The sequence below is a fragment of the Neovison vison genome, chromosome 1, assembly GCF_020171115.1.
Source record: "Neovison vison isolate M4711 chromosome 1, ASM_NN_V1, whole genome shotgun sequence".
Taxonomy (NCBI): Eukaryota; Metazoa; Chordata; class Mammalia; order Carnivora; family Mustelidae; genus Neogale; species Neogale vison.
The window spans coordinates 240151169-240177271 of NC_058091.1; the positions used below are offsets into that span (position 1 = coordinate 240151169).

Genomic DNA, 26103 nt, shown 5'->3' on the forward strand with positions numbered 1-26103 from the left:
CTATTCAAGCCATAGAGATTTTTATTTGATTCAGCAACAATTGCTGTATCTTAAACAAACCATTTACATTTTGACATTAACTATTTTATGAGCGTAACTTTTTTGTTGGCATCAGAATGGTTCCAGCAGAAGGCCTTTTAACGATTTATTAAAAAGAGTTTAAAGGGTCTGTGGAAGGTGATTCTTAACATTTTCTTTGGGGACAAGAAAGACTTTCATCTGAATTCATGCGGGTAATACATACAGACGTGTAACCTTTTTCCTCCTATCTTAGTGACGTGATCTCAGGTCATTCTTCTAGGGCACTTTCCTGGTCAAGCCGTCCATTTTTCAGATTACACCTAACACTGGACTCTTGCACAGGGACTTGTCTAATAAACTCCTCTCTGCGTGTCCTTGTTGGCTGCTAATTTTGTTTACTAGGGGCAGAGACTGTTTTCATTCTTTGCTCCGGCTCCAAGCTGCTTAGCTGAGGACCCTGTGCACACTGGGCCCAATCAGGATTGGTCAACCAGCCACTGGGATGAAGAGCCTCAGTCAGATAAATTACATGCTCACAGTGGAAGCATCCATCATTCTGTCTGCAGAAACTGAGAGTAACTGGAGCTTTTTTCTAGTTCTTATACCATCACAGAGTAGGAAGTCTTCTCTTTCCTCCCAGGCCCCCATTCCAGTGCCTGGTGACTCAGGCTTAAGGGCCTCAGGCAAGGCAGGCCTTCTAGTTCGGTTCCTACATTAGGGGAAGCTCTGTGTCCTTCTTCACCTGGAATCTTAAGCCTGACTAGGGAGTCAGGAGACCCACTCCATCCAGTTTTCTCCTCTCTTACAGTGTGACAGAAGTGGCTAGGGGCAGGGAACCCATGCTTACCTGAGCCAGGGGAAGAACCACACAAACCTTCCCTAGCTGGGGAGGCCCTGTTGATCCACCCCCACAGAGAACCAGGAACCTGGGTACTGCAATTCCTTCTCAGAGCTATAACTAATTGTTCATAAAGATCTTTCCGAATACCAATGATGCAAAATATTTGAATGGTTTACCATATTGTTCACCATATTTAAACTGTCAGAAACCTTAAATATCTGAGCAGAACCTCAGCAAACAAAGGATATTTTGGGGACTTGTTATGTATGTTGTACAGCAGAGAGATTTGTAGTCTATATGACTTCCAAATCCTGTAAACGAAGCATTTCAGTGTTGTCATTTTCAGCTATAGACCATCCCACGATTGTTGCTTTTTCTTTTGCTATTAAGAGATGGCTCTGTAAGTCAATTATTTCTCAATAAAACTGGGGGGTAAGGGGAGAAGAATGACTCATTCATTAACATTTCTGCAGTTTGTGGCAAAAGCCAAATAGGCCCTGCTTGATTCCATTGGCTCTGATAAAGGGGAGGAGGACGTTGGAAGGAAGGGTGAGTGATTGCCCAGCACACACCTCTGAGCCCTTGAGAGCGAGATCTGGGTGGGTAAGGGAATTCCTTCCTGAGCCACCAAGGGCCTACCGAGAAGTTGTATAGCCTTCAGTTGGGAACAAAGACTAGCTAGGTGATTTCCCTGCAGCCCTCTCACCCTGTGGATCTGGCCTGCTCTGGTCCCCCACCCAGCGTCTTGGGTGACGGAGATAAACCACCAGCTGGTATAGATGACCTCAAGTAACATCCTCTCTGTGTTCTCTAATAAACTTGATAAATCTGACTGTGTGAAAAATCTCCCATATGCTTTAGTCTAAATTTTCTTCTGCTTAACCTTGTTACTCCTACCTTGCCTCCCTCAGACTGCCTGAGACAATTACTGGGAGGCATTTGTTGAATAATTATAGGCCACAGATAATTTCTCTTTAGCTCTCAGTCTTGCATGTTACCCACCCTGTGGCCTCCCTTTAGCCAGCTCTAATTAGCTTCTTTGATCCCTTCCTCCCAATTTCTCCCTCTAGCTTGTTAATTACCTTTCTCCCCCATGAATTCTTTCTGCCCTGCCTTTGTCCATGTAGCCAGAGGAGCTGAGAATGACAACCTAGGGCCACTCAGTGGGAGGTGGTACTTCTTTGTCTCCAACCACAGGTAACCCCTCCTACTTCTGAGAAGCCTGAAAACCCAGGCTGTCCTTAGCAGAAAAGTAAAAATAGTGATTTTCATTAAATAATATAAATACTTTATGATAAAACAACTATGAATAGAATGCTTAGTATTTGCCAGGAGTTGTGCTAATCTCCTTCTATATTATCATAGTTCATCCCCATAACAGTCCCAAAGGATAAATACTACTAAGCCCTGTTTACAGATGTGGAAACCAAAGTCCAAAGAGGTTTTGAGTAAGTTGTTCAAGTCATACAACTTGAAAACACCGGAAAGTCGGACTTGAACCCATTTCTCTCTGGTGCCAGAGCAACTTTTATTCACTAGTTTGCTCACTGAGTTTGGGCTTTTGGTAAAATAAAAGTTGAGCGCATTGGCTCTTGGCCTACCCCAAAACACACAGACTAACCATGGGATAAGATGTCAGCTAGTTACCGTCAGTGTAGAAGAGGCTCTCTGAATTGAGAGGCTAAAGCTGGTGCCGAAGCAAGCCGATGTGACACTTCGGGTCTCTGTGTATCTGAGCAGCTAGAAGTCTCCTTCAGTAGAAAACAAGACCCTGATAAATTCTTGATTTGCTCTAATTCTTTTTTTTTTTTTAATTTGCTCTAATTCTTAACTCACTTTCCTGACAGTCTCCTCTCTCAGATGATTAAGGGAACCATAAGGAAAAGGGCCTCACTGAAATTATATTCTGAGCAACAGAAAGGATATGTTCAGTGAAGTGGCAGTGTTGGGGACCTTAGCAGGAAGGGCCCATGTTTGGAGAAGCCAAGGGAAATTCAGAACTCTCTGGATTTGGAGGAAAGCAGATCGTAGAAGGTCCAGGAGCAGGTAGATAGGATGTTTGGGCAAGAGCTTCAAAAGGAGGATGACTCAGTGTGAGAAGTGAAATGTGCTCAATGCAGTCATAGGTGCTTGTTGCAGGGAACAAGGCAGGAGACGCCTAGAGGTCAACGTGGCCACACAGCGAGCAGTTAGAGTGGAGTTTTTTTGGTAAGAGATGAAAAAAGGTGAACAGAGAGGGTGTGAAGCTCTGACAACACTGTCAGGAATATCAGGAGGGTGTGACCTGGGATGCTAAGAACGAAGGGACCTCCCCAAGCAACGTTAAGAGTGAGAGCATGGCTGGGGGGCATCAACCCATTGCTTTGGCAGATAAGTCATTGCAGCAGGTGAGGGCATCCCCATCCTCCTTCTTAGGTTTGTTTTGCTTCTCACCTCTCTTTTAAGGAGAATGGTCTTCCTGGGACAGCTGGGTGGCCCAGTCTTCTAAGTGTCCTACCCTTGGTTTTAGTTGAGGTCATGATCTTGAGGTCATGAGATCGAGCCCCGTGTTGGGTACAGAGATTACTTAAATATATAAAACTTAAGAAAGGGGGGAGACCTTAAAAAAGGAGGGGAAAAAAGTGAACACACACACACACATGCAACTACAACCCAGGTCAAGCAACAGAACTTTGTCAGCACCCCAGAGAGGACTCTCTCATGCTCCCTCCCAGTTAGAACTTCCTTTTCAGAAAGATTTGCCATCCTGGGAGCTTAGGTGAGTGTTACGGACATAGAAGGGCTGTGCATTTCAGGAAAGCATTCAGCAGAATCTGATGATTATCTAATAGGTTAGATAGAGAAATGATGATAAAGATGTGGACTTGTAGCTACTTGAACAGTCAGACCTAATAGATGTTTGTTTACAAATGGTCCGGTGTCTATAATAGAGTCTTGACTGGGTTGTTGTTCTGAAAATCTCATGTCAGACTCAGTCCTGTCCAGGCTGCATTCAGATTCTTATATAAGGACCTGGGGGCAGATGACACAGATCAGAGAGGGCTTAACCACCATGTTGGGCACATGACAGAATGAGGATCACATAGTGACATGCTAAGGGGGAGGTCTTAGGTAACAAAGTGGTATTTTAAATCTTGTTATTCTTAATTTTATAAAAACCCATATTTGTTGTTTAAAAAAAGAAATCCGGGAGAAGGGGGGTGGGGTTATGGACACTGGGGAGGGTATGTGCTTTGGTGAGTGCTGTGAAGTGTGTAAACCTGGCGATTCACAGACCTGTACCCCTGGGGATAAAAATATATTATATGTTTATTAAAAAATTAAAAATTTTTTAAAAATTAAAAATAAAAAAAGAAATCCTACTGCCCAGAGACAAATACATGATGTCATACTACCCATATCCTTTGGTAACTTGGTTTTTGCCTTCTGTACTTCGGTTCAGGGCAATGTTGGAAATCCTTTGCTTATCATGTGAACAGCTTTTAGGGATTGGATCTAGGCAAGCCTAGTGTGAATCAGTTCTGCAGTACCTCTGCCAAAAACCTATATGTGACCTGAGGCATTAGTCACAGCATGATCCTGGGCCAGAGGCAGCTAGGCCCCCTGGACTAGAGGGGTTGGCCAGGCAGGAGCCCTGCAGGTAGGTTTGCCAGATTTTGAGGGGAGCTTTCTTTAGTCAGTTGGCTGCCCCTAAGCTTCAGAAGGGGTAACCTGTCAGGACAGTCAAATGACCTTCTCCACATTGAGAGGGCAGACTTGGGACCAGTGGGTATAAATAAGCTTCATGAAAGCAGATTTCAGTCCTTATCAGAAGACATTTTTCAAGCAATTAGATGAGTTTAAAACTCAAGGCAGCAGAAATCGTTTGAGGAGCCCCCTACTGCTCTAGTCTTCAAATACTGGGCTGTCAATTATCAGAGGTGCTATACCAGGTAAGAGGTTGGTGATTGGGTCTAGTTATCCTAAATGTTGGTCCTCACATCAGTGCCAGGTGTATTGGTAAGGATCAGGTGGAACGTTTATGAAAAATCAGGTTTTTGAGCCCCATCTCCTGAGGCTTTGATTCAGTATGTGTAAGATAATGGTTAGACTCTGTTAGAATTTTGAAACACTGCCCCAAGTGCTCCTTGGTGAAATGGCTGATTCTACAGCTGGTACAGCTAAAGTACAGTATCTTGTGCAAGAACGTCTTAGGCCAGAAAGTCAGGAACTGCTTAGAGAATGATAAAAGTAAGTAGAAAAGGCACAGAAGCCGGTATGAAAAAGGCTCTGGTGGCTAAATAAGGGGGTAATTTGAGCATCAAAATAAATAATGATAGAAAAGGATTATAACCCATTATAGATTAATGAAGAATCCATGAATCCATATTGATAGAAATGAGTAAGTGAGAACATAGGAAAGCCTTTCCTTTCCCGTAGACTGCCAGCACAGACGGGTAGAAGCAGTGATCAAGTTTGAATATCATTTGACAAACATCATGGTAATGATAATTTTAAGGAAGGATGATCAATGAACACCAGAACTAGTGGGTGAAAGTTTGCTGAGGAACAGGCTATTTTCATATTTCAGAGTGTGTCTCTCCACAAAATATGTATTAATTTCAAAGGGACAGATAGCGTCTTCATAATGGAGAAATCTGGTGGACACCACTGTGACCAGTAATCCAAATAAACATGGCCCATTGTGGGCCTTCCTGACAATCATGTGCCTCCCGACAAGATGCACTGAGAAAGACACGACATTGCTTTTTACGGTGTTCCTACAAACGTGCACAACCTCAGTCTAAGCATGGGAAACCGTCAGACTCCGGAATATTCTACAACTGGCCTGTGCTCTTCAAAACTGTCTGTGTCGTGAAAGACAAAGACAGGCTAAGGAGGAAGTGTCAGGAGTAGAGGACTTGAGACATGCTGCTGAGTTCATTGTGCCAAGTCCTGGATTGGACAGAAACCAAAATCACTTTATAAAAAGGATAGTTTGGGGACAGTGGATAAAATCTGAATATCTGTAGATCATAGATTGATATTAATTTCTTCATTTTGATAACTGTCCTGTGGTTCTTAAGACATACACTTGATACATTTAGAGGTAAAGAGGTAACTTACTCTCAAATGTTTCAGGAGAGAAAATAATACGTCTAAACATACATATATAGAGAGAGAAAGAAAATTAAAAAGCAGATGTGGTAAACTGTTAATAATTGATGAATCTTAATGGAAGTCCTTTTACTCTTGTAACTTTTCTGTAAGTTATCTGTATAATTTTCCTGTAATTTTTAAAGTGCCCAGTCTGAAATTGTTTGAGGGGGAATACAAATCAGTGTCCCTGGTGACTGTGAAGCAGTTATGTATGGAGCTAGCAGATGTCTGTTAAGATTCCTTGGGACTACCTTCTCTGAGGCCCCGTTTCTTTTTCCAGAGCTGGGCATTTGATCTCTGTGCATGTGTGCAGAGGACCTCTTAGAGATACTCTTGTGAGCCCTATCATTGTGGTGAAGTGTGCGTGCCCCACATTTGCTTACACAACTGGCTTCTGGTTGCGAATTGTTTATGAATGGGTCCAGTGATGCTCCTACCCTTCCCCTGTCCTGATGGAACCTCTGAAGTGGCCCAGTGTGGTTCCCATCATCCCAGTTGTGGTATGAGCCTCATGTTATAGGCTGGTTGTTTTGGTTCTCCTGGGGGCTTCACTTTGATGTGGAAGAGTTGTATGTGGTATTTATTCTTTACCTGTTCTGTTGTTATTCAAGTTGGTAATTGTCCATCTCTTGATTGACTAATTGATTGCTTACCCCCACTTAATCCCTAGATGGCAGGCTAGTATAGATCCCCAGTGAACTGCCGATTTCAAGATTACACATCCTGCAAATCCTTGTGTTCCACAGATGATCAAGGCCACACGCTAGGTCACGGGCAAGGAGAGGCCCGCAGAGAAGGAATCTTTCTCTCTGGGCAAGAAGGTGAACAGTTAACCACCACTTCATCAGGCAGGATTGCAGATGATGAAGCCTGACCATGTCCTCCCCCTGAGATATGCCCCCTTTCCACACTGTGTAGATTTTTCTCAGGGAGTATTTCACAACAATGGCAGTTTTTTCCCCTCTGTTTTTAAGAGAATGAAAAAAAGAATCATTATCCTACGTAGAAATATGGTGAGGACTCCCGAGAGAGCTCATACCCCGATGTGTGGATAAGCCTTGAGTCTAGGTTGGGACTGGGACGCGAGCAGACGTGAGCTCTGCTTTGGAGGGTTTCCCCTTGGTATCTACTCACCCCCATGTAATGAGTCAACCTGATCCTTATTTTCCAATCCAGAAGTCTCTGCCTTTTCCAGTTTTTTTCCTTTTCCAGTTACTCAGATTCCCTTTTCCATCCTTGTTGTTCCACTTCACCTCAAACAGGATCTCTATGTTTCCTGTTTCCATGCATATGGCCCCTGATGCCAGCAGCACCTGCTTTGTGGCTCTGTGACCCTGTAGTTGCAGGGACCCTGCCCTGAAGTGGGCCTGTGCTTGGTTTAATGCTCTGCCTGCCCTTTCCATCTTGAAGTTTCTAGTTCCTAATAGTTTTTGAACACGGGCCCCACGTTTCCATTTTGCACTGGCGCTGAAAATTACATAGCTCATCCCGAGTGGCAGAGAGGGAGAAGGGCAACTCGTGGGCGGCACTCTCATGGGGCCTGTGGTGGGGCTTGGCTGTATACCCTGGGATCAGCTGAACCACCCAGACTGCCCCCTAACACTTGCTCAGCTTTGCTTAGCTGAAATATGATCTCTGACCCTTGGCAAATTGCCTACATCAGTCACCCTGACCCAAACTGTTTGGTTTCTGCACATGCAATCATTTCCATTTCTGTGATCTACCCCTCCCCCAGCCCCACCCAAGATTTGCAAAGTAGCAGCTGCTGCCATCCCTCTGCACACAGACAGCTGACTTGCCTGCTGATTGTGAACATCCCAGTAATCCAAGTGCTAATGGTATTTATTCAGTCCAGCCGGCTTAGCCCTGAACAAGGTTTAGTCTCATTTATCTCATCAGAGACAAGCTACGTCCTTAATATCCTTCTGTTGACTTTGAGCACACCAGCTCCACGGATGTCGCTGAGAGGCAAGCCAGGCCCCTGCCCTTTTAACGCACTCAAATCCCCAGCTGTCAGGCTCCGCACCTTTCCGCCCCGCCCCCTGCATGGGCCACAGCTCCCGTCCTGAGCCTGTAGGCTGGGAGGGAGATGAAGCCAGCATATATGTGCCCTGGACATCTGTGTTCCCAGGACAGCTGTGTTCTCGAGGATATGGTCTGGGCTCTTTGTAGCAAACCCACCGTAATTGTAATGTTTCCATCACATTGCATTGGCTGCATTTTGGTACTCGATACTTGTTGTATCTTTAACACAAGGTAGTATTAGCCCTGCCTCACAGGTAAGGAAACAGAAATGAAGGGACTTGCCCAAGGTCATCAACCCTTGTTCACAGGATTCCCACTAAGTGTCCTTCAGGCGCTGGCCCTTGTACATCCCCTAAACTCACTCAGCTTTCTGGGGCATTTCATCCCCCAAAGCACAGAGTAATGAACATTCAGAGCCCAAGGCTAAGCTGCCAGGGGAGGGAGAGGTTCTGAGAGCATGTTGGTACCTGCCCCTCCACAGTGGATTGCCTGAATGCCCAGCTTACCTGTTCCCGCCTGGCTGGACTGAGTGTCATTTGGAAACTCTACCTTCATTGGAAGAACACACCTCTGCTGTGTTCCTTAACCCCTTGATTGGGCAGGACTAAAAGACTGTTTCCAGAAGGTATTGTATGGAACCCCTGAAGCGTGCATGGTGCCCCTCAACTCGGGAGTAGGGCCCACAGTTAAATGGGCACCTTAACTTCATTTAAGTTAGGAGAAAAGGCCCAGGGCTGTTGAGGCCACACTTGGCCACAGGCCCATGTTTAGCTGATGGTCCTGCGCTCCTCACCCAGGTTCTTTAGGACTCGGCTGCAGGTGAAAAAGTAGATTTATTGCCTTATGAAAGTGATTTCAGCAAGTGACAAAGTATCGGGCTTTCACTTTTTCCTTTTGGTTTCTTTCTGTGTGACTTCTATTTTGTCCTACCTTAATGAGTTTCTCTCCTTGGGGATGGGGTAGGACCTGGCCACTGTTGTCACCCTAGGTGCTCCTGGCTTCTAGCAACCTATCTTACGGAGAAGAGGACTTCTTTTGGTCGTGACTCCATTATAGACTCAGGGCCCTGGTTGCCCAGTCCTAGGTGACCCACAGAGGCCATGGTGGTGCCAGGCTATCATGGACCAGCACCCAATCCACAAGCCCTTCCCCCTTGGTTTTGGGAGTTGCCATAAGGACCCCATCAGGACCATAAGGAGTGGGAGAGGGAGCAGTGTCTCAAAGGAAGGGAGGCAGGGGTATCACTACTGGGAGGCGGGACAGAAGGGATGCTGGGCAGGTACAGGTGCACACTACATAGCCACAGCCAACCTGACCTGGGAGTGGTAAGTTGTGTCTGGTTCAGAGTGTTCTGCCATCTCATCTCTTGTCCCTGGGGCAACTGTACTGAGGCAGACCCTGCTCGTGGGCCCTCTCTGGTGTCTGCTTGTCACCAAGTTTTCATTTTACTTAGGGTTTGGTATTTGCTGGGGAAGGAGGAGCAGGAGCAGGTTCTGCTTGCTGGACGAGGTCTGGGTCCTGCATCACCCTTCTTAGGTCCCAGCCAGCAGATTTCAGTGCTGTCGGTAGCTTGGCCTCCTGACCTGCACCTTCTTGTCAGCTGCACCTCTTGGCCCCATTTCCATGACTTTCCAGGGTAGCTATTCATTCAATGGTCTCGCCTCTCCACACACACTCATGCTGTTCCCTGAGCACCTGCCCTTCCTCCTGTCTACAAGCTGTCTTCTTCAGCCTCCGGCAGTGTCTCTTCTCCAGTGCAGGCCTCCTGGATCTTCCAGCCCAGACCTTCCCGTTATTTCTCCGGACCCCCTGCCCGCCCCCAGCCTTAGGTTCAGATCAACTTGGTCTGGCCTCATGTTAATATCATTCATTCCCTCTGTATCTTCTAAGTAAAATCTGGTGGATGGTCTCTCTCCTGTGTGTGGATCCTGGCTTGTTCAGTGGCAGAGGGCTGGCTGAGCTGGGGAAGACCTGTCCTGTATGTGGGGCTGCCTGTACATCATTCCTAAGACAGACTGCTGTCTGACCCTCTGTCACTTACATCAGGGCTCCTGTGGCAAAGAAGCACTCCGGAAGCCATGGGGATTTGCCTAGATGGTATGTGCCCTCCCCTTAAGGCCCTGATACTTTGTTTCTTGTTGGTGCTTTGGTTCCCTTAGGGGTTTGAGCCTTCTCTCCCCTCCTAACAAGCAAGACATGGGTGAGCACGGTTCCCCTCCCTCCTAACACTGCCTTGCATTGTGACAGGGCTACTCCTCTGGGTGGTGTCCAGGTGGGTCCCGGTACCCAGCATGCTCAAGTGGCTTTCCTAAGGCACCTGGCAGGTGATTCTCTCACCTCTAGGTCTTGTTTTCAGCTCCATGTGCTGTCTTTGGAGGACCTTGCCCCTGCCACCGTGTGGGCCCGTGAGCGATGGTGCTTCCTATGAGGCTGATGTGATGTTGGGTCTCACAGCCCCCCTTCCTTGGGAGGCAGCTTTTGACGTCTGTGTGAATTTCTCAACATGGTCGTCTTTTCCTAGAAAAGACCCTGCCTGTTGCGGGTGAGCATTCCTCAGGCACATGATGGCAGAGGCAGTTCTAATTAGCTCACGCTTTGATGAAGCAGCTGCCTTTCTCAAGTTGGGGGGAACAGGGGACAGGGGAGAGGCTCAGCTCCACAGCCCTCCTGCATTGGTGCCCACCTGCTTGTCTGGAGAGGAGCTGTCAGCTTCCCTTCCCCAGAGACCCTGGCCCATCTCCAGGCTGCGCCTGAGACACACTGGTGGGGTTGCCATGGGACAGGCTGGCACCCACCCTGCACATCCTTTCTGGCTGAGACGATGCAGAGGGACCCACGCACCTCCCATTTAGAGCAGGGAAACTGGCTCAGTGTGCTGAGTCTTCTTTGAAACTTGAAGCTGGTGCCTGGTAGGATCGGGCCCCATCACCATGCCACTGGGCCAGCTTTCACGGGGCGCCTGCCATATTGCAGGCTCTCTCTTGCAAGCAGTAGTGTGCACTCTCTTGTCACCTGCCTCCCATTTCCTCTGGGTCTCAGACCCTGCCTCACTCTGCAGGATCACGAGGGCCCCTTGCCAAAGTTGGGGGTTAAGAGGAACAGGCGCTCTTTCAGTCTCCAGGGAGCTGGTGGCCTGGCTTAGGTGAAGGAGCCAGAGCCAAGAAGAGACTCAGTGCCCTTTGTGGGCTGTCTATGCAAGTGTGGCAGCCACTCTGTGACCTCTGGTCTGGCCTCTCCTCTTCCTTCTGGCCTCAGGGTTTTTAGGAGCCTGCCACATTTCTTCTCTGAGGCCTCCTAAGTGTCTGGCAAGGGAGCCTTGACCTCCCTCGAAGGCCTAACCACCCAGGTCCCTGTACTTGATTGACCCTTCTCCCTAACTGATCATAAATTTGATCTTGGAAAGCAAGAGGTTCCCAGTCTTATCTCCTCCTGGGCACCCTGCCCTGTGGAGGCCTCACTGGCAGGGCCCCTATGCTTTCTTCCAGGAGAGTTGTGCCTGAATGTTTGAACCTCCTTGCTTTTTTGCCAGCCCAGAATGGGGAGAGGAGCTGGAGAGGCAGCTCTGGGTTTTGAGTGTTACAGTGTTGCTGTGTGTGGGTTGGTATAGTCCTGGTTGTGCACACATGTTGATTCATTCTGGCCCTCTTTTCCTGGGCCCCATGACAGAGGCTATATGCTGAGTACTGATAACATGGGGGCAATCCCAGCAGCTACTCTCACAGTGGGGAGGCATCTGGGTTGGTCTTGTTTTAGGCTCTGCTCAGGTTAAGAGGCTCCCTGGCTCTCATTCGTTCTTGCGGTCTTTTTCCCCCACAAACATTGACTATATGTTGTCTATGTACTCCACCCAGAAGAGAAAAGAGGAGTGGGTCCCAGCACATGGCCAAGAGGAGCTCATAATCAGAGAACAGACCTGTCAGTAATTGCCCCCAGTGTATGATTGCATGGGGGTGATGGAGGGAGGAAGACCCAATGTAGGCCTGGGGACTGTGAAGGAAGGCTTTCATGGGAGGGACACTGAGTAGCACCTTTAGCATCGGGAGATCTTAAAGGGGTATAGGTGATTTCCCTTCCCAGATCACTCCAGCCCAATGTTTGCTGGGTAGTAGGATGTTGTGGGAGCCGTTGGTCTGTGATTTTGGCCATAGGCTTTGGTACCCAGGTAGATGTATAGTCATTCACCTATTCAGCCAGCTAAGTTCTAGCTTTTCCCAAGGGGGAATGCTCCTTTGGGCACCTTAGTTTTCCCCAAGGGATGGCTGGTACATTGTCACCCCCCCAAACCACCAAGATCCCTGGGCTGTGCACAGTGATGTGTCCCCAGCTTGGTGAGGAGGTATAGTGTCATGCTGTCCTGTACTTTCCCTCCAGCAACCCAAAGGTTCAGGTAGAGGCCATTGAGGGGGGAGCCCTACAGAAGCTGCTGGTCATCCTGGCTACGGAACAGCCTCTCCCTGCAAAGAAGAAGGTATGTATCTGCTCCCTCCCTGCTGCCTAGCCCCTAGCACATCTGCAGAGTCTGAAAGACAAGGGTCCCTTTTTTGGCTGTGCCTGTCACCCTTGGGGACCTGAGTGCTCACCCATCCACCGGGTGGCAGAGGGGGAGAGGTCCCACTCACCTCAAGCAGCATGACAGCTTGCTGAGGCATCTGGAGGCCTCAGTTCAGCTCCCATCATAGTCTGGGATACCACCCTTTGGCTTCTTGTGTTGCGGTCTCTCTGCCTAGGGGGCGATGTTAAAGGTGTCTCACTCCTCTTCCAGCTTTCACAGAACTGTGTTCTGGGGTATAGCTGGACCTGAGAGGGACGAAAAGAATGGAGGCTGGGCTGGGGTCGTCGGGGCACTTCTGGCTGCGTTTACTGGGCCCTGGAACAGGCTGAGTACCATGTGGCCCATCACCCTCTGCAGGTCCTGTTTGCGCTGTGCTCCCTACTGCGACACTTCCCCTATGCCCAGCAGCAGTTCCTGAAACTGGGGGGCCTGCAGGTGCTGCGGAGCCTGGTGCAGGCAAAGGGTACAGAGATGCTGGCTGTGCGTGTGGTCACTCTGCTTTATGACCTGGTCACTGAAAAGGTGAGTGCCCAGACCTGGGGTGCCTCCAGGTCACTTTGCTTTGTTTTGCTTCTAGCCTTTTGGCCCTGGCCTCTTCCATGCTGCCTTCCATCCTCCTAACAGTGCTTCTGAGAAAACGTGCCAGACTGCTGGGTAGACCTGGAGGCTGTGGAGGCCCCTCCTTGGGATCCTGAACCCAGAATTTCTGAGGGAGGGTGTCCCATGGGATGTGACAGCTAAACTGAAACCTGAGGGCTGGTGAGGAGGGGGGAGGGGCCGGGGTGCTGGGGATGGGGGTGTGCCAGAAATGGCCAGGATCGGCCCTTCATGGAATGACAGGTCATTTGGCTAAAGCCTAGGGTGGTGCAATAGGGAGCAAGTAGGATGGAGCAGCTGTGTCTGGGAGCCCTCGAAGCAGCCGGAACAACAGTTAGCCAGAGCCGGGAAAGAGGCTGAATCTTTAGATTCTGCAAGTGGGATCTTTGGATTTTTAAGTTTAGATTTTTAGATTTCGATCTTTAGATTCTAGAAACATGCAGGTTCCTCCTCTGGGAGCTTTGACCCTGGGCAAGGGCTCGGCCACCCTCGAGGGGCTCAGGGACCCTGTTGTTGCCACCTGGCAGGAGACTTGGTGTCCAACCCACTTTGGTCTTTGTGAGCCTGAAAAGTGTCTTAATGAAGAACAGAGTGCAGCCGGCCGGGCCTGGATTCTGCATGCAGCGGCTGCAGGGTGCAATAGCAGAGCTCTCAGCTCGCTTTCTGGCCACGCTTTCCCTAGAACAGCCGACTGGAGCAGGCTGGGCAGCCCCAGAGCCACCGCTGAGTCTCGGAGGAGGAGAGGCCCAGGCCTGCCTCCCTGCTCCTGCCTCACCTTGAGGGTGGGAGTGTCTGGAAGTTGCTGTTGTGAGTGCGTGGACTCTCTGGTGCTCCCTGTGTCTCCAGGCCTGGCTTGTCCTTCATTCTCTCCTGCTCTCCCCCTCTCTCCCTCTCTTTCTCCCCCCCTCTCTCTTTCCCCTCTTTCTCTCTCTCCAAGCTGCAGAAACCCAGAACAGCAGGCAGCCATGTGGTGCTCATATCCAATTAATAAGGCCTGGGCACAGTTGACTTCCTGGCAACAGGCCAGCAAGCCTGGAGAAGGACCTGTGTGTTGGCTTGGCGTTTCCCGGGAGAAACTGACCTCTTCCCTCTGCTGAATTCGGTGTCTCTTTGCCACCCCTAGTCCTGGCATGGCAGGTACCATGGCATTGGCATGTCCCCGGAGAGCTGCCCAAGTCAGCCGGCCCCCAGGGCTCACCTTGAGGCTTGGGGTGCTGAGAACACTGGTGTTTCTCTGTGAGAGTACTGGGAAAGCTGTCCCTCTGCAGGCGGGGAGGACAGTGGAGGAGTTTCTGCCACCGGTGAGCGTAGGACAGGTGTCAGCCGAACTGCGTTTGAGGCAGCTGGGGCTTCTTTTTTCTTGTAGTTCCCCGGCAAGAATGAAAACCAATTAACCCTGGGGCTGGGTCTGGAGCTGTGTGAGATGGCAGCATGTCAGGTTGCCGTTGGAGGTGCCCCACAGCTTGAGGGTGTTGTGGGAAGGGGGCAGCTGCTTGGCAGAATTCCCGTGGGGAGTACACCCACCTCTCACGGTCCCTGTCCTCCTGGTGCTTTGGGACAGACTTTATTGACAGTAGCACCTGGAGCATGTGGGCCGCAGAGGCCTACAGTTGGGGGACTCTGACCTGTTTGGGCAAGTCAGGGGAGGCAGTGAGATCTGAGGGGTGAGTTAACTGGGGAGTTGGAGTTAGGTGGGAGTGCGCCTCCAAGCTGCTCCTTAAGGGTTCTGGGGGACAGTTTGTGTGACAGGTGCATGAGTGAGGGCGTATGTGGGGATGAGGCCCTGCACAGGTTGGGGTGGACCCTGCAGGGCCTTGAAGTCCTTGGGAAGGGATTTAGTTATGAACATCAGAAATGCTCAGTTGTACAGGGTGTAGGGCTGGACAAGTCTACTGTCAGCTGGCTGGAGGTTGTCGTGAGTGGGAGGCAGGGGGCTGACAGGTGCAGTGAGCAGCAGTGGACGTGGGGCAGAGACCAAGGGCGGTGGGGCCTTGAATGTTCCAGGTGCAGCTGGGGTATGTGGGGTAGCTTAGGAAAGGACGGTCAGAGCCCTCTCATCCTTTTCTGGGCCAGGATGCTGATCCCTGCCCCTCCCTGCTTCCTCCACCAGCCCCGATGGCCTCAAGGCCATCCGGTGGTGCTCTGTGGTCCCTGCTCTTTGCCTGGTTTCCTCTTGTCTTCCCTGTCCTTGGCATGCCTTGTTCTCCCCTGGAATAAGGGCAGAGCTTCCTCTTTCGTCTTGTAGGTACACTTAGTACAGCCAGTAGCGCATGTCTCCACCCTCTCCCTGCTCATCCTCCACCTCTGCCTTCCCCCAACATTCGAGAGAAGCTGGTCACTCACATTTCAGGTGTGTCCTACCCCTGTAGCCTGGCAGGCATGGCTCCCACTGTATTGTGCTGGCGGGGCTGGGTTTCTGTACTTTAGAGCCACTGGCCAAGCCTGTGACTTTCTGCCCAAACTTGTCTCAACTCCCCAGGCCCTTGGCATAAAGGCCACACACAGCCGGGACTCAGCCAGACCCTCACTCCCCCTAGGCCAGAACAGCCTCACATTCTGCACACAGGAAGGGGGCCTCAGCCTACTGTTGTGACCCGCCCGTGTGTGGACCCTCCACCCTTGTCCCCTTGGACAACTCCCACATAGCCCTCCAAACTCAGGGAAGTGCCATCCTGTTCTCTTGGCTGTGCCCTCTGTCCTCTGAGGGAGTGAATCTTGCGGAGGTGAGGCTGCCATTGCCACGGACAGAGGTGTAGATGGTGTGACTCAACTTGAGAGCTGAGCACCCATTGCTAGGTGTGCTGTGTGCTGGGCACTGGCCGTGTGTGGTCCTGAAGGGGGCACATCGTCACATAAGAGATGACGCCGTGCCTGTCCAAGGCTGTTCGGCTGTCAGTGGCGGAGCAAGAATTCGAACCCAGACTGCTGGCATCCACCGGGCACTGCTGAATTGCAGTCATTGTGCTCCTCAGGGATTACTCCGTTAATTTCTCTTCTCCTGCTAGACCCTGAGCTCCTCAAGGGCAGGGACCATGTCTCCGTCTGGGTTTCTCAGGTATACTGCACAGTTGTTTTTGATGAATGGATGGATGGACAGACAAATGGACCTATGGGTGGACGGGTGGGGGAGTCAGCTGGCCTTCTCCCATGTTGGGCCTTTGAGGCCCAGAAGGAAGAGCGGGTAGACGGATGATGAGCCACATGCCTTCCCACCCGAGCGGCGCTCCTGACTGCTCTCTGTGTTTTCTCTCCCCCAACCCCATCCCGGGTGCCTGGCCATGCGGACAGCAGATGTTTGCTGAGAAGGAGGCCGAGCTGACCCAGGAGACCTCCCCGGAGAAGCTGCAGCAGTACCGCCAGGTGCTCCTCCTGCCAGGCCTGCGGGAGCAGGGCTGGTGCGAGATCATCGCACACCTCCTGGCCCTCCCTGAGCATGATGCCCGAGAAAAGGTGCTGCAGACGCTGGGCGCCCTCCTGGCCACCTGCCGGGACCGCTACCGCCAGGACCCCCAGCTCAACAGGACGCTGGTCAGCCTGCAGGCTGAGTACCAGGCTCTGGCCGCCCTGGAGCTCCAGGATGGCGAGGATGAGGGCTACTTCCGGGAACTGCTGGGCTCCATCAACAGCTTGCTGAAGGAACTGAGATGAGGCAGCTCCCTGCCACCGGGACTGGACTGGGACATTAGTGAGGCTGACGGACACCAGCTTGGGTGGGCTCCTCAGGGGACAGTAGCCAGGGGGGAGGACTTCCCTACTGGGGCCAGGGCATCATCTGGGCAGTGCCGGCTTGACCATTAAATGGAGGCATGAGGGCCATTGTCTGTTGTGTGTCTCTGCAGACCGGACAGAGTCCTGTGGTTGAGGGACTGTGTCTAGGAGCCCCCAGGTCACTGGGTAGATAGGCACCCCAGAGGCCCCTGATGACACGGTGGATGGTCGGCCTTGGGCATCCAGTAATAGGCCCTATGGGAAGGGTCTGGGCTCAGGAGTTGGAAAGCCCTGGCTGGGACCTTGCTCTTCCCCACCCAGGACCTCTGTGACCTTGGCAAGTCATTTAGCTTTCCATGGGCCTATTTTCTCAACTGTCAGAGGGGAGTGCCATTAAGTGCGAGCAAACCTGCATAAAGCACTGCAGCAGGGCACCTGTGCTTGTTCCTTCCCCCACCTTGCTCTGATGGAAGGTTGGTGCCGGGGTCGGGGGGTCATCTCACTGCCCCTTGTGCATGGAAATAGCTTTGAGGCCCATGGCAGTGGTACTCTGTCAGCCCTGGCAGCTTATGTGTTGGGCTGGAGCGATCGGCACTGGGACCAGGGTGCTGGAAGGATTGGGGGTGACTTGCGGCACTCTGGAGGGCTTGGGTGTGGGCCTCGCTCTTGGAGAGGAGTGAGCTCCCTAAAACTGGAAGTAGGAGCCCAGGCCTGCCTGGCCCACCTGACAGGGCAGAGGTGCGTCTCTGTGCCCTCGCCCCTCCCCCGTGTCAGCCGAGGTACACTGCGGAGGAGGCCTTGGAGGCGGGGGCAGCCGAGCCTGGCAAGTCCCGGCCCCCACCCCACAGAGGCTGAGTGCCAGGCTGGGATCCTGCTGCAGGTTGCCACGGCAACTCCGGCCCTGGGCTTTCCTGATTTGGATTCTGGTGCGTTTGTTTTTCAGCCTTTCCCAGTGCATCACAGCCTCACTCCTGCTGCTTAGGCAGCCCCTCCTGGCCTCTGTGTAGAAATCTCCCCCATCCTGGCCTGACATGTAGAAATCTTGGTTTCACAGAGCTCATGGGGAAACCAAGGCCCAGACAAACATAAGGTAATGGGTAGCTTCCTTTCTTGCAGTCCTTTTGTTTGGCCTCCCACCTTCTTCTACCCACCTCGTGCCCCAATACACAGGAAGCTCACAAGAGAGTGGTCACCTGCACACAACCCTCCTAGGGGGGCAGGAGAGAAGCAGCAGCCTGTTTTGCCTGGGTTGGAAGGCTCATGGTTCAGGCGTCATGGGGATCAGACCCAAAGTCTATTGTGTGTTGGATATTTTCTGCCTTGTTGCCTTTAAAACCTTTAAATCACCTTCTAATTGTGTTTTACAGATGAGGAAATCATGGCTCAGAGAGGCTGCATGGTCGTGTGAGGTCACACAGCTTTTGACTGGCAGAGCTAGGATTTGGTTCCAGCATGTTGCAGAAGGCTTGCATATGTGGCTCAGAAGGTGATAGTGTTGAATTTGATAGGCAGGCAGGGGCAGGAAGACCACAATGGATGGCAGAACAGCTGTTCTGTGGTGAAGCAGGGCAGGGTTCAGAAAGGAGGTCCTGGGCCTGGCTAGGACCAAGGTCAAAAATCCCTTTAAACATGGTGTCAGCAGACTGAGTGAATTTGAGAGAGGAGGGTGGTAGGAGGACACTGTCCCTGCACATGCTGGGAATGAGGAGGGCTCAGGGTTGGGGAGAAGTTCAGTATGGGCCTCATCCTGGCAGAGGTGAGAGCTGAGGTTGTGGGAGCAACTGTGCCTTTGAGCGAGGGCTGGCGAGACCCTGCTGAGTTGTGGAGTGGGGCCTTTTGTTGGCCTGGGACAGTAGCAGCTGGGGATGGGGTCCTTGAGGTCTCAAGGATCTGATCTGGGTTGTGGGAAGGGGTCCCCATGGAAAGACTAACATGAGTGGAGGCTTAGTTGAGGACCCCAGTATCCCTCCATCCTCGGGCATGCTGCAAAATATAGCATTTAACTATAAAGCAGGGTGGTGTCTGAGGGGGCCCTGCCCGTTGAGCGTCTGCCTTCGGCTCAGGTCCTGATCCCAGGGTTGTGGGATCGAGCGCCATGGTGGGCTCCCTGCTCAGCTGGGAGCCTGCTTCTCTCTCTCCCTCTCTCCCTGACCCTCCCCCTGCTCGTGCTCTCTCGCTCTCTCAAATAAATAAATCACTAAAAAAAAAAAAAAAAAAGAACCTAGGGGCGCCTGGGTGACTCAGTGGGTTAAGCCGCTGCCTTCGGCTCAGGTCATGATCTCAGGGTCCTGGGATCGAGTCCCGCATCGGGCTCCCTGCTCAGCGGGGAGCCTGCTTCCTCCTCTCTCTCTCTGCCTGCCTCTCTGCCTATTTGTGATCTCTCTCTGTCAAATAAATAAATAAAATCTTTAAAAAAAAAAAAAAAAAAAAGAACCTAAAAGGAGACTTTGGACCATGAGCTCTTTGTGGGGAGTGGAGGCAGGGGTGTGTCAATGGGACTGAAGGAGCATCTGGGGGCAGCGGTGCTGAGCACACAGGCTGGGTGGTTGACTGCTGCTACCCTGTTCTCCACTCCACATCTGCAAAGACAAGACCTAGTGAAGGGTGAAGTTTGGTCTGTACTGTACTGTACCCTGCCCTATGGGAAGCCTGCTGCAGGTTGCCACCTTACTGGCCTCTGACTTTCTGGATCTTGAAGCAGAACCTCCTGGATGGAGGCAGCAGTGTGACCCAGGGCTCGGGCTCAGGCCCAGGCTTCTTGGCTGTGGCTTCTGATTCCATCATCCAGTTTATCACTGACTGTCTGCAAGCAAAAAGGGGACTTTCTCTGTCCTCCTTTGGATGCCATCCTGGAACCTGTGGCCAAGAAGTAGGACCTGGGCTCAGAGTTAGGCAGAAAGTGGTAATGGGGGCTGTAGCCACCAGAACTCAGGGTGATGTGACTTTTGCCAAGGCCTAGACCCTACTCTTATCTTCTCCCACCCCTGACATGCACTGGAGCCTTATGGCAGGAACAGGACAGAGAGCTCTGACTGGATGACACCCTCTAGGCCCTGGATGGTTATTGCTTCCCTGCTCCTCAGCAGGGCTGAATGAGGCCCTCTCTGGGAGGATGACAGGGATGGGGAGTGGGGTGGTCATCTACTGTCCCCACCCCAGCCCTCAGCAGACTTGGTTTTCATTAATTCACTTGTTCATTTATTCTTTCATTCAGACTGTGTTTGTTGTGCACTTACTCAGGTAGGTTCAGGGTCCCGAGGTTGGTCAGTCACAACCTGACCGAGGTTGACAGTCCCTGCTGTCAGGGAGCTCACAGTCTGGTGGGGGAGGCAGCAGCGGTATCACATGTACTCTGAGGAGGGAGGCCTCTGTCAGTTGGAGCTGAGGGAGGGTCAGAGGAGGCCAGTGATAGCCAAGCTGAGACCTGAAGGACACGTGGAGAATAAGCCAGCTGAGGCAGCGAAAGTGTTCCAAGCCCAAGAAGATAGAGGAAGACCTGTGTTGAGGGAGAGTGGTCTGTTGGAGGACCCACGTGTTTAGTAGAGATGGAAGAAGTGATGGGGTGAGGGGCCAAGTGGCCACATGGAGCCATAGGGGTCGAGGGGACCACTTTGTCCAGCACGTCATCAGCCTTGCTAAGGAGTGTGCCCTCATCCTGATGGAGGGGGACGTGAGGGCTGACTTGCAGGCACTCTCCTGGCTGCTGCTAAGTCGTTTGCTTATTCTTTCATCTTGATTTAGTACAATTGCTTCTACCAGGTCCTATTCTAGGGCAGGAGGTGGTCAGAAGAACAGTGGCGGGAGGGGTGGACCAGGACAAGTAGGTGAATGCTGAGAAAAATAGCATTCCATAGCATTCAAGCAGCAAATGCCAAGGAAAATGAAGTACAAGGGAAGAGAGTGTTAGGGGCTCCCTTTTTGGACCCAGTGCTCCGGGAAGGCTTCTTTGAGGAGATGCACTGTGAACAGAAGGAAGCAAAACCGTGAGCCCTGTGGGTGTCTGGTGGTGCTTTGTAGGCTGGAGAGATGGCAGAGGCAGGTGTCTGAAGAGCGAGAGTCTCAGCACGGTGAAAGGAGTGAGCCCGGGCCGGGACTTGAGGTCTCTCTTGGCAGTGGTGCTGCTGCAGAGCTACGGGCTGAGGAGAGACCTAATGAGACTGACACTTCAGCAGGAGCACTCTTAGTGCGTGGTGAGAACAGACAGCACGGGCGGGGACGGTGGCAGGGTCCCAGCGCCGTGTCCCTGCACAGCCGGGTGGGAGTTGATGTGGTTTAAACCCAGGTGATTAGGGCGAAGGCTGTACAAAGTGCTCAGGCCCAGATGTGTTCGAAAGGCCGAGCTGAGGACGCGCTCAGTGATGGCCTCTGGCTGAGAGGAGAGGGGTCAGGGCTGAACGCAGCCTCGCTCTGGGGCTGGCACAGAGGGGCCTGTGGAGGTGCATCTACGGAAGTGGGAAGGCAGAAAAGCAGGGGAGTACTGGGACCTGGTCACGGACGCTGTTTTGGCCGCATCCGTACTGAGTTGGCCATGCGAGCCAGGGATGCTGACTGGCGGCCAGGGTCTGTCTGTGGCCTAGGAGAGAGACGGCCTGTGGGGAGCACGGGCCAGGCAGGGGTCCGAGGCACTGCAAGCTGCTGGTTACACAGCTGCTGTCACAAATCAAATTCCACAAACTTTTATAATTCAATGACATATTAAAAAAATAAAAGTAATTTTTAAAAAACCAGCAAAAGAAGAGCAATAGAAGAGCTTCTTGTAAACCCAAAGAAAATAGAAGAAAAGGAAGTAATAAAGATAAGGGCAGAAACCGGTGAAAGCAAAGACAGCAACGTTAGAGAAAATCAAAGGTAGTTCTTTGAAATAAGAAGACACAAATTAGGGCGCCTGGGTGGCTCAGTGGGTTAAGCCGCTGCCTTCGGCTCAGGTCATGATCTCAGGGTCCTGGGATCGAGGCCCGCATCGGGCTCTGCTCAGCAGGGAGCCTGCTTCCTCCTCTCTCTCTCTGCCTGCCTCTCCGTCTACTTGTGATCTCTGTCTGTCAAATAAATAAATCAAAATCAAAAAAAAAAAAAAGACACAAATTACCCATCTCAGTAATTAAGAAGACATTATCACTGACAGCTTGGAAGAAATGATGGACCACTTCCTTGAAAATACTGTCTTTCATTCTATTAGTTTGCTCCTGCTGCTGTATCAAATGACCACGAATTTCATACCTTAAAACAACTCAGATTTGCTCTATTATAGTTCTGTAGGTCAGGAGTCAGACACTGTTCTCATGGGGCAAAACCGGAGTCGTCAGCAGGGCTGCATTCCTTCCTGTAGGTGCTGGATAGGACCCGTTTCCTTGCCTTTTCCAGCCACTAGAGACTGCCTGATTTCCTGGGGTTGTGGCCCTGTCCTCCATCTTCAGAAACCAGCAAAGGCCATTCAGCTGGTCATGTGACACTACTCTGATCTTCTCGCCTGCCTCCCTTTTCCACTTTAAGGCCCCTGTGATTACTTGAGGTCCATCCAGAGAATGAAAGATCATCTCCATATTTTAAAATCAGCCAATGAGCAGCCTTAATTCCCCTTTGCCATGTAATTATTCATAGGTTCCAGAAAGTAGGATGGAGAAATCTTGGGGGAGCCACTGTTCAGCCTCCCATAAGGACAAATTACTAAAACTCAAGAAAAAAACAGGTAATCATTTAGTCTTGTATGTGTTAAATTGAATTCATGGTTTAAAACCTTCCTACAAAGAAATCTTAGACTCAGATAGTTTCCCTGGCAAATCTACCAGATAATATCAGTTCTACAGTCTGTTCCTGAAAATAGAAGATTCCACTCCCAAACTCATTGCAGAAGGTCAGGGATCACTGGGGAGGGGAGATCTTGCACACAGCGTTAAGGACTTACTTCAGATTTTCCTAAGGTCCCTACCAAAATTCTCAGTGCAGAACTTGTCAACAGAATGTATTAGCAAATTGAATGTATCAGGGGGTTTACCCTGGGAATGCAAGGCTAGTTCAACACAATTCCCTGTATTAACAGACTAAAGAAGAAAAAGCCACACGATCATCTCAATAGATACAGAAAAAAAATGACAAAATTCAATATCCATTCATAATAAAAACTCTCAGCAAATTAGGGATAGAAAGGAATTTTGTTAACTTGATGAAGGGAAACCACATAAAAACCTATGACAAGCATCAAACTTCATAGTCAAAGACTGATTTGTTTTTCCCCAAGATTACAAAGAAGGCAAGAATGCCAGTGCTCTCTGCTCTCTTTTTCTCTCCTTTTCAATATTTGTACCAGAAGTTCTGGGCACTTCAGTAAGGCCAGAAAATGTATAGGCCTACAGATTGAAAAGAATAAATTAACAGATGACATGATTGTTGAAGTAGAAAATACCATGGAATGTAGAAAAAAATCTGGAACTGATGGTGAGTTTAGCAAGATCACAAGATACAAGGTAACATCCAAAAATCAATTCTATTTCTGTATACTGGCAATGAACCATTTGAAACAAAGATTTTAAAAACAGTTCCGTTGGGGCGCCAGTCTGGCCCAGTCAGTGGAGCATGCGACTCTTAATCTCAGAGTTGTGAGTTTGAGACCCACCTTGGGTGTTGAGATTACTTAGGAATAAAATCTTTTATTAAAAAAAGTAAATAGGGGCGCCTGGGTGGCTCAGTGGGTTAAAGCCTCTGCCTTCGGCTCGGGGCATGATCCCAGGGTCCTGGGATCGAGCCCCGCATCAGGCTCTCTGCTCAGCAGGGAGCCTGCTTCCTCCTCTTTCTCTGCCTGTCTCTCTGCCTCCTTGTGATCTCTGTCTGTCAAATAAATAAAATCTTTAAAAAAAAAAAAAGTAAATAAGGGGCGCCTGGGTGGCTCAGTGGGTTAAGCCTCTGCTTTTGGCACAGGTCATGATCCCAGGGTCCTGGGATCGAGCCCCACATCAGGCTCTCTGTTCCGCGGGGAGCCTGCTTCCTCTCTTTCTCTCTGCCTGGTTCTCTGCCTACTTGTGATCTCTGTCTGTCAAATAAATAAAATCTTAAAAAAAAAAAAGTAAATAAAAAAATCAAGAATGAAAATAGAAACAGTACCATTTACGAATACCACCGGAACAAACGTGTAAATGAAACAAAATATTTGCAGAATTGTTATGCTGGAAACTAAAACACTAATGAAAGAGTAAAAATTATCTAAATACACTTGATCCTTGAACAATGTGGGGGGTTTGGTGTGTACTGACTGCCGTGCAGTGGAGAATCTGCACAGAACTTTTGACTTCTCAGAAACTTAACTACTAACAGCCTACAGTTGACAAGAAGCTTTACCAAGGACATACACAGTTGATCTACTTGTATGTGGTTTATTAAATGTATTAGAATAGATGAGAGGAAAGAAAATGTTATTAAGAAAAACCTAAGGAAGAAAAAATACATTTACAGTCCTCATACATATTTATTGAAAAAAAAATCCACCTATAAGTGGACCTGTGCAATTCAAACCCATGTTGTTCAAGCTCAACTGTAAATGGATTCATAGGTTGGAAGACGAGCCACCGCCCCCAAAATTGATCTGTGGATTCAATCCAATCCCAGCAGGAATTTTGTTGATCTCAAGAGTGTGATGTGAAAATTTGTGTGGAGATGGAAAGGAATCAGAATAGCTAAAACAATCTTGAAAAAGGGAAGAAGTTGGAGGATGCAGACTTAGCTGATTGTAAGGCTGATTCCAATCTCTGGTCATCCAGGCAGAGTGGCGCTGGTCAAAGACAAGACACAGAAATGAAAGAGCACATGACAAGTTCAGAAGTAAACCCACGCAAGTATAGTTACTGAATTTTTGACAAAGGTACCAGGCAGTTCAGTAGAGAAATGTTTGTCTTTTTGATAAATGGTGCTGCAACAAGTAGTCCTGTTTTCTGCAACGAAACTTGACTTATACCTGTCATCTTATTTCACTCAAAAGTTAATCACAAGGGTGCCTGGGTGGCTCAGTGGGTTAAGCCGCTGCCTTCGGCTCAGGTCATGATCTCAGGGTCCTGGGATCGAGTCCCTCATCAGGCTCTCTGCTCAGCGGGGAGCGTGCTTCCCCCCCTCTCTCTGCTTGCCTCTCTGTCTACTTGTGATCTCTCTCTGTCAAATAAATAAATAAAATCTTAAAAAAAAATTAATCACAAATCATTCATAGACCTAAATGGAAAACTACACAACTTTTAGAGGAAAAGAGGAATGAAATCTTTGTGACCTTGAATTAGGCTAAGGTTTCCTAGTAAAACTCCAGATGCAAAATTTATAAAGCAAAAAATGAATAAATGGAAATACATTCAAATTAAAAACCTGTTCTGTGAAGGAAATTAAGAAAATAAAAACAAGCCACAAACAGGGAAAAAATAAGTGAAAAATTACATATCTGAAAAAGGCCTTGTATCCTGATTATATAAAGAGTCCTCAGAACTCATCAAGGAAAAAAGTCAACCATAGGGGGCCTGGTGGCTCAGTCAGTTAAGCGTCAGCCTTCAACTCAGACGATGATCTTGGGGTCCTGGGTTTGAGCCCCAAGTCCCTTGTTGGACTCCCCACTCAGTGGAGAGTCTACTTCTCCTATTGTCCCTGCCTCTCCCTGGGCTTGTGCTCTCCTGCTCACTCTCAATAAGTGAAATCTTTAAAAAAAAAAAAAAAAAAAAGGCAAGACATTTAAAAACCCCCAGAGGAGATATACAAGTGACAGACCAGCATGTGAAGAGAGATGTTCAGCATCAGTAGTTGTTAGAGAAGTGTAAATTAGAACCACAAGATACTATGACCTACCTATGCAAATGGCTATAGAAAAGAAAAAAACGCCTAAACACACAAAAAACATGACATCACATGCAGGGGAGGATGCAGAGTGACTGCGACTCCCATGTTTTCCTTGTAGGTGCAGAATGCTACAGCTACTATGGAAAAGTTTGGTCATCTCTTACTGAATTACATACTTCCCATATAACCTACCAGTCTCACTGCCTGGTATTTACCCAAAATAAACATCTAGGTTCACACAGAAATTGTACATAAATGCTTATGTCAACTTTGTTTAAACACAATGACAAAAACACAACCTAGAAACAAAATGTCCCTCGGATGGACAAACTGTGGTCAGCGCATGTGAGGTGGCAGTCCTCATGGCGGGAAGCAGAGCAGGTGACCCCACGCGGAAGAAACTGGACCCCAAAGACTGCAT

The 26103-nt window shown here is 49.7% G+C and overlaps 1 protein-coding gene across 12 annotated transcripts in view; it reads left to right on the top strand.

Annotated features, from left to right (window-relative positions):
• SIL1 (SIL1 nucleotide exchange factor) overlaps nt 1–16987 on the top strand; it is a 241742-nt gene extending 224755 nt beyond the window's left edge. For 9 of the 12 annotated variants that reach the window (XM_044226530.1, XM_044226511.1, XM_044226477.1 and 6 more), the window contains 3 exons: nt 12398–12494; nt 12936–13100; nt 16464–16987. In XM_044226530.1, the coding sequence (XP_044082465.1) occupies nt 12398–12494; nt 12936–13100; nt 16464–16823 (622 nt within the window). In that variant the 3' untranslated portion in view covers nt 16824–16987. The remainder of the gene's footprint in view (nt 1–12397; nt 12495–12935; nt 13101–16463) is intronic. The other 3 variants (XM_044226482.1, XM_044226564.1, XM_044226520.1) reach the window with 1 other exon arrangement.
• Nucleotides 16988–26103: the final 9116 nt, after the last annotated feature.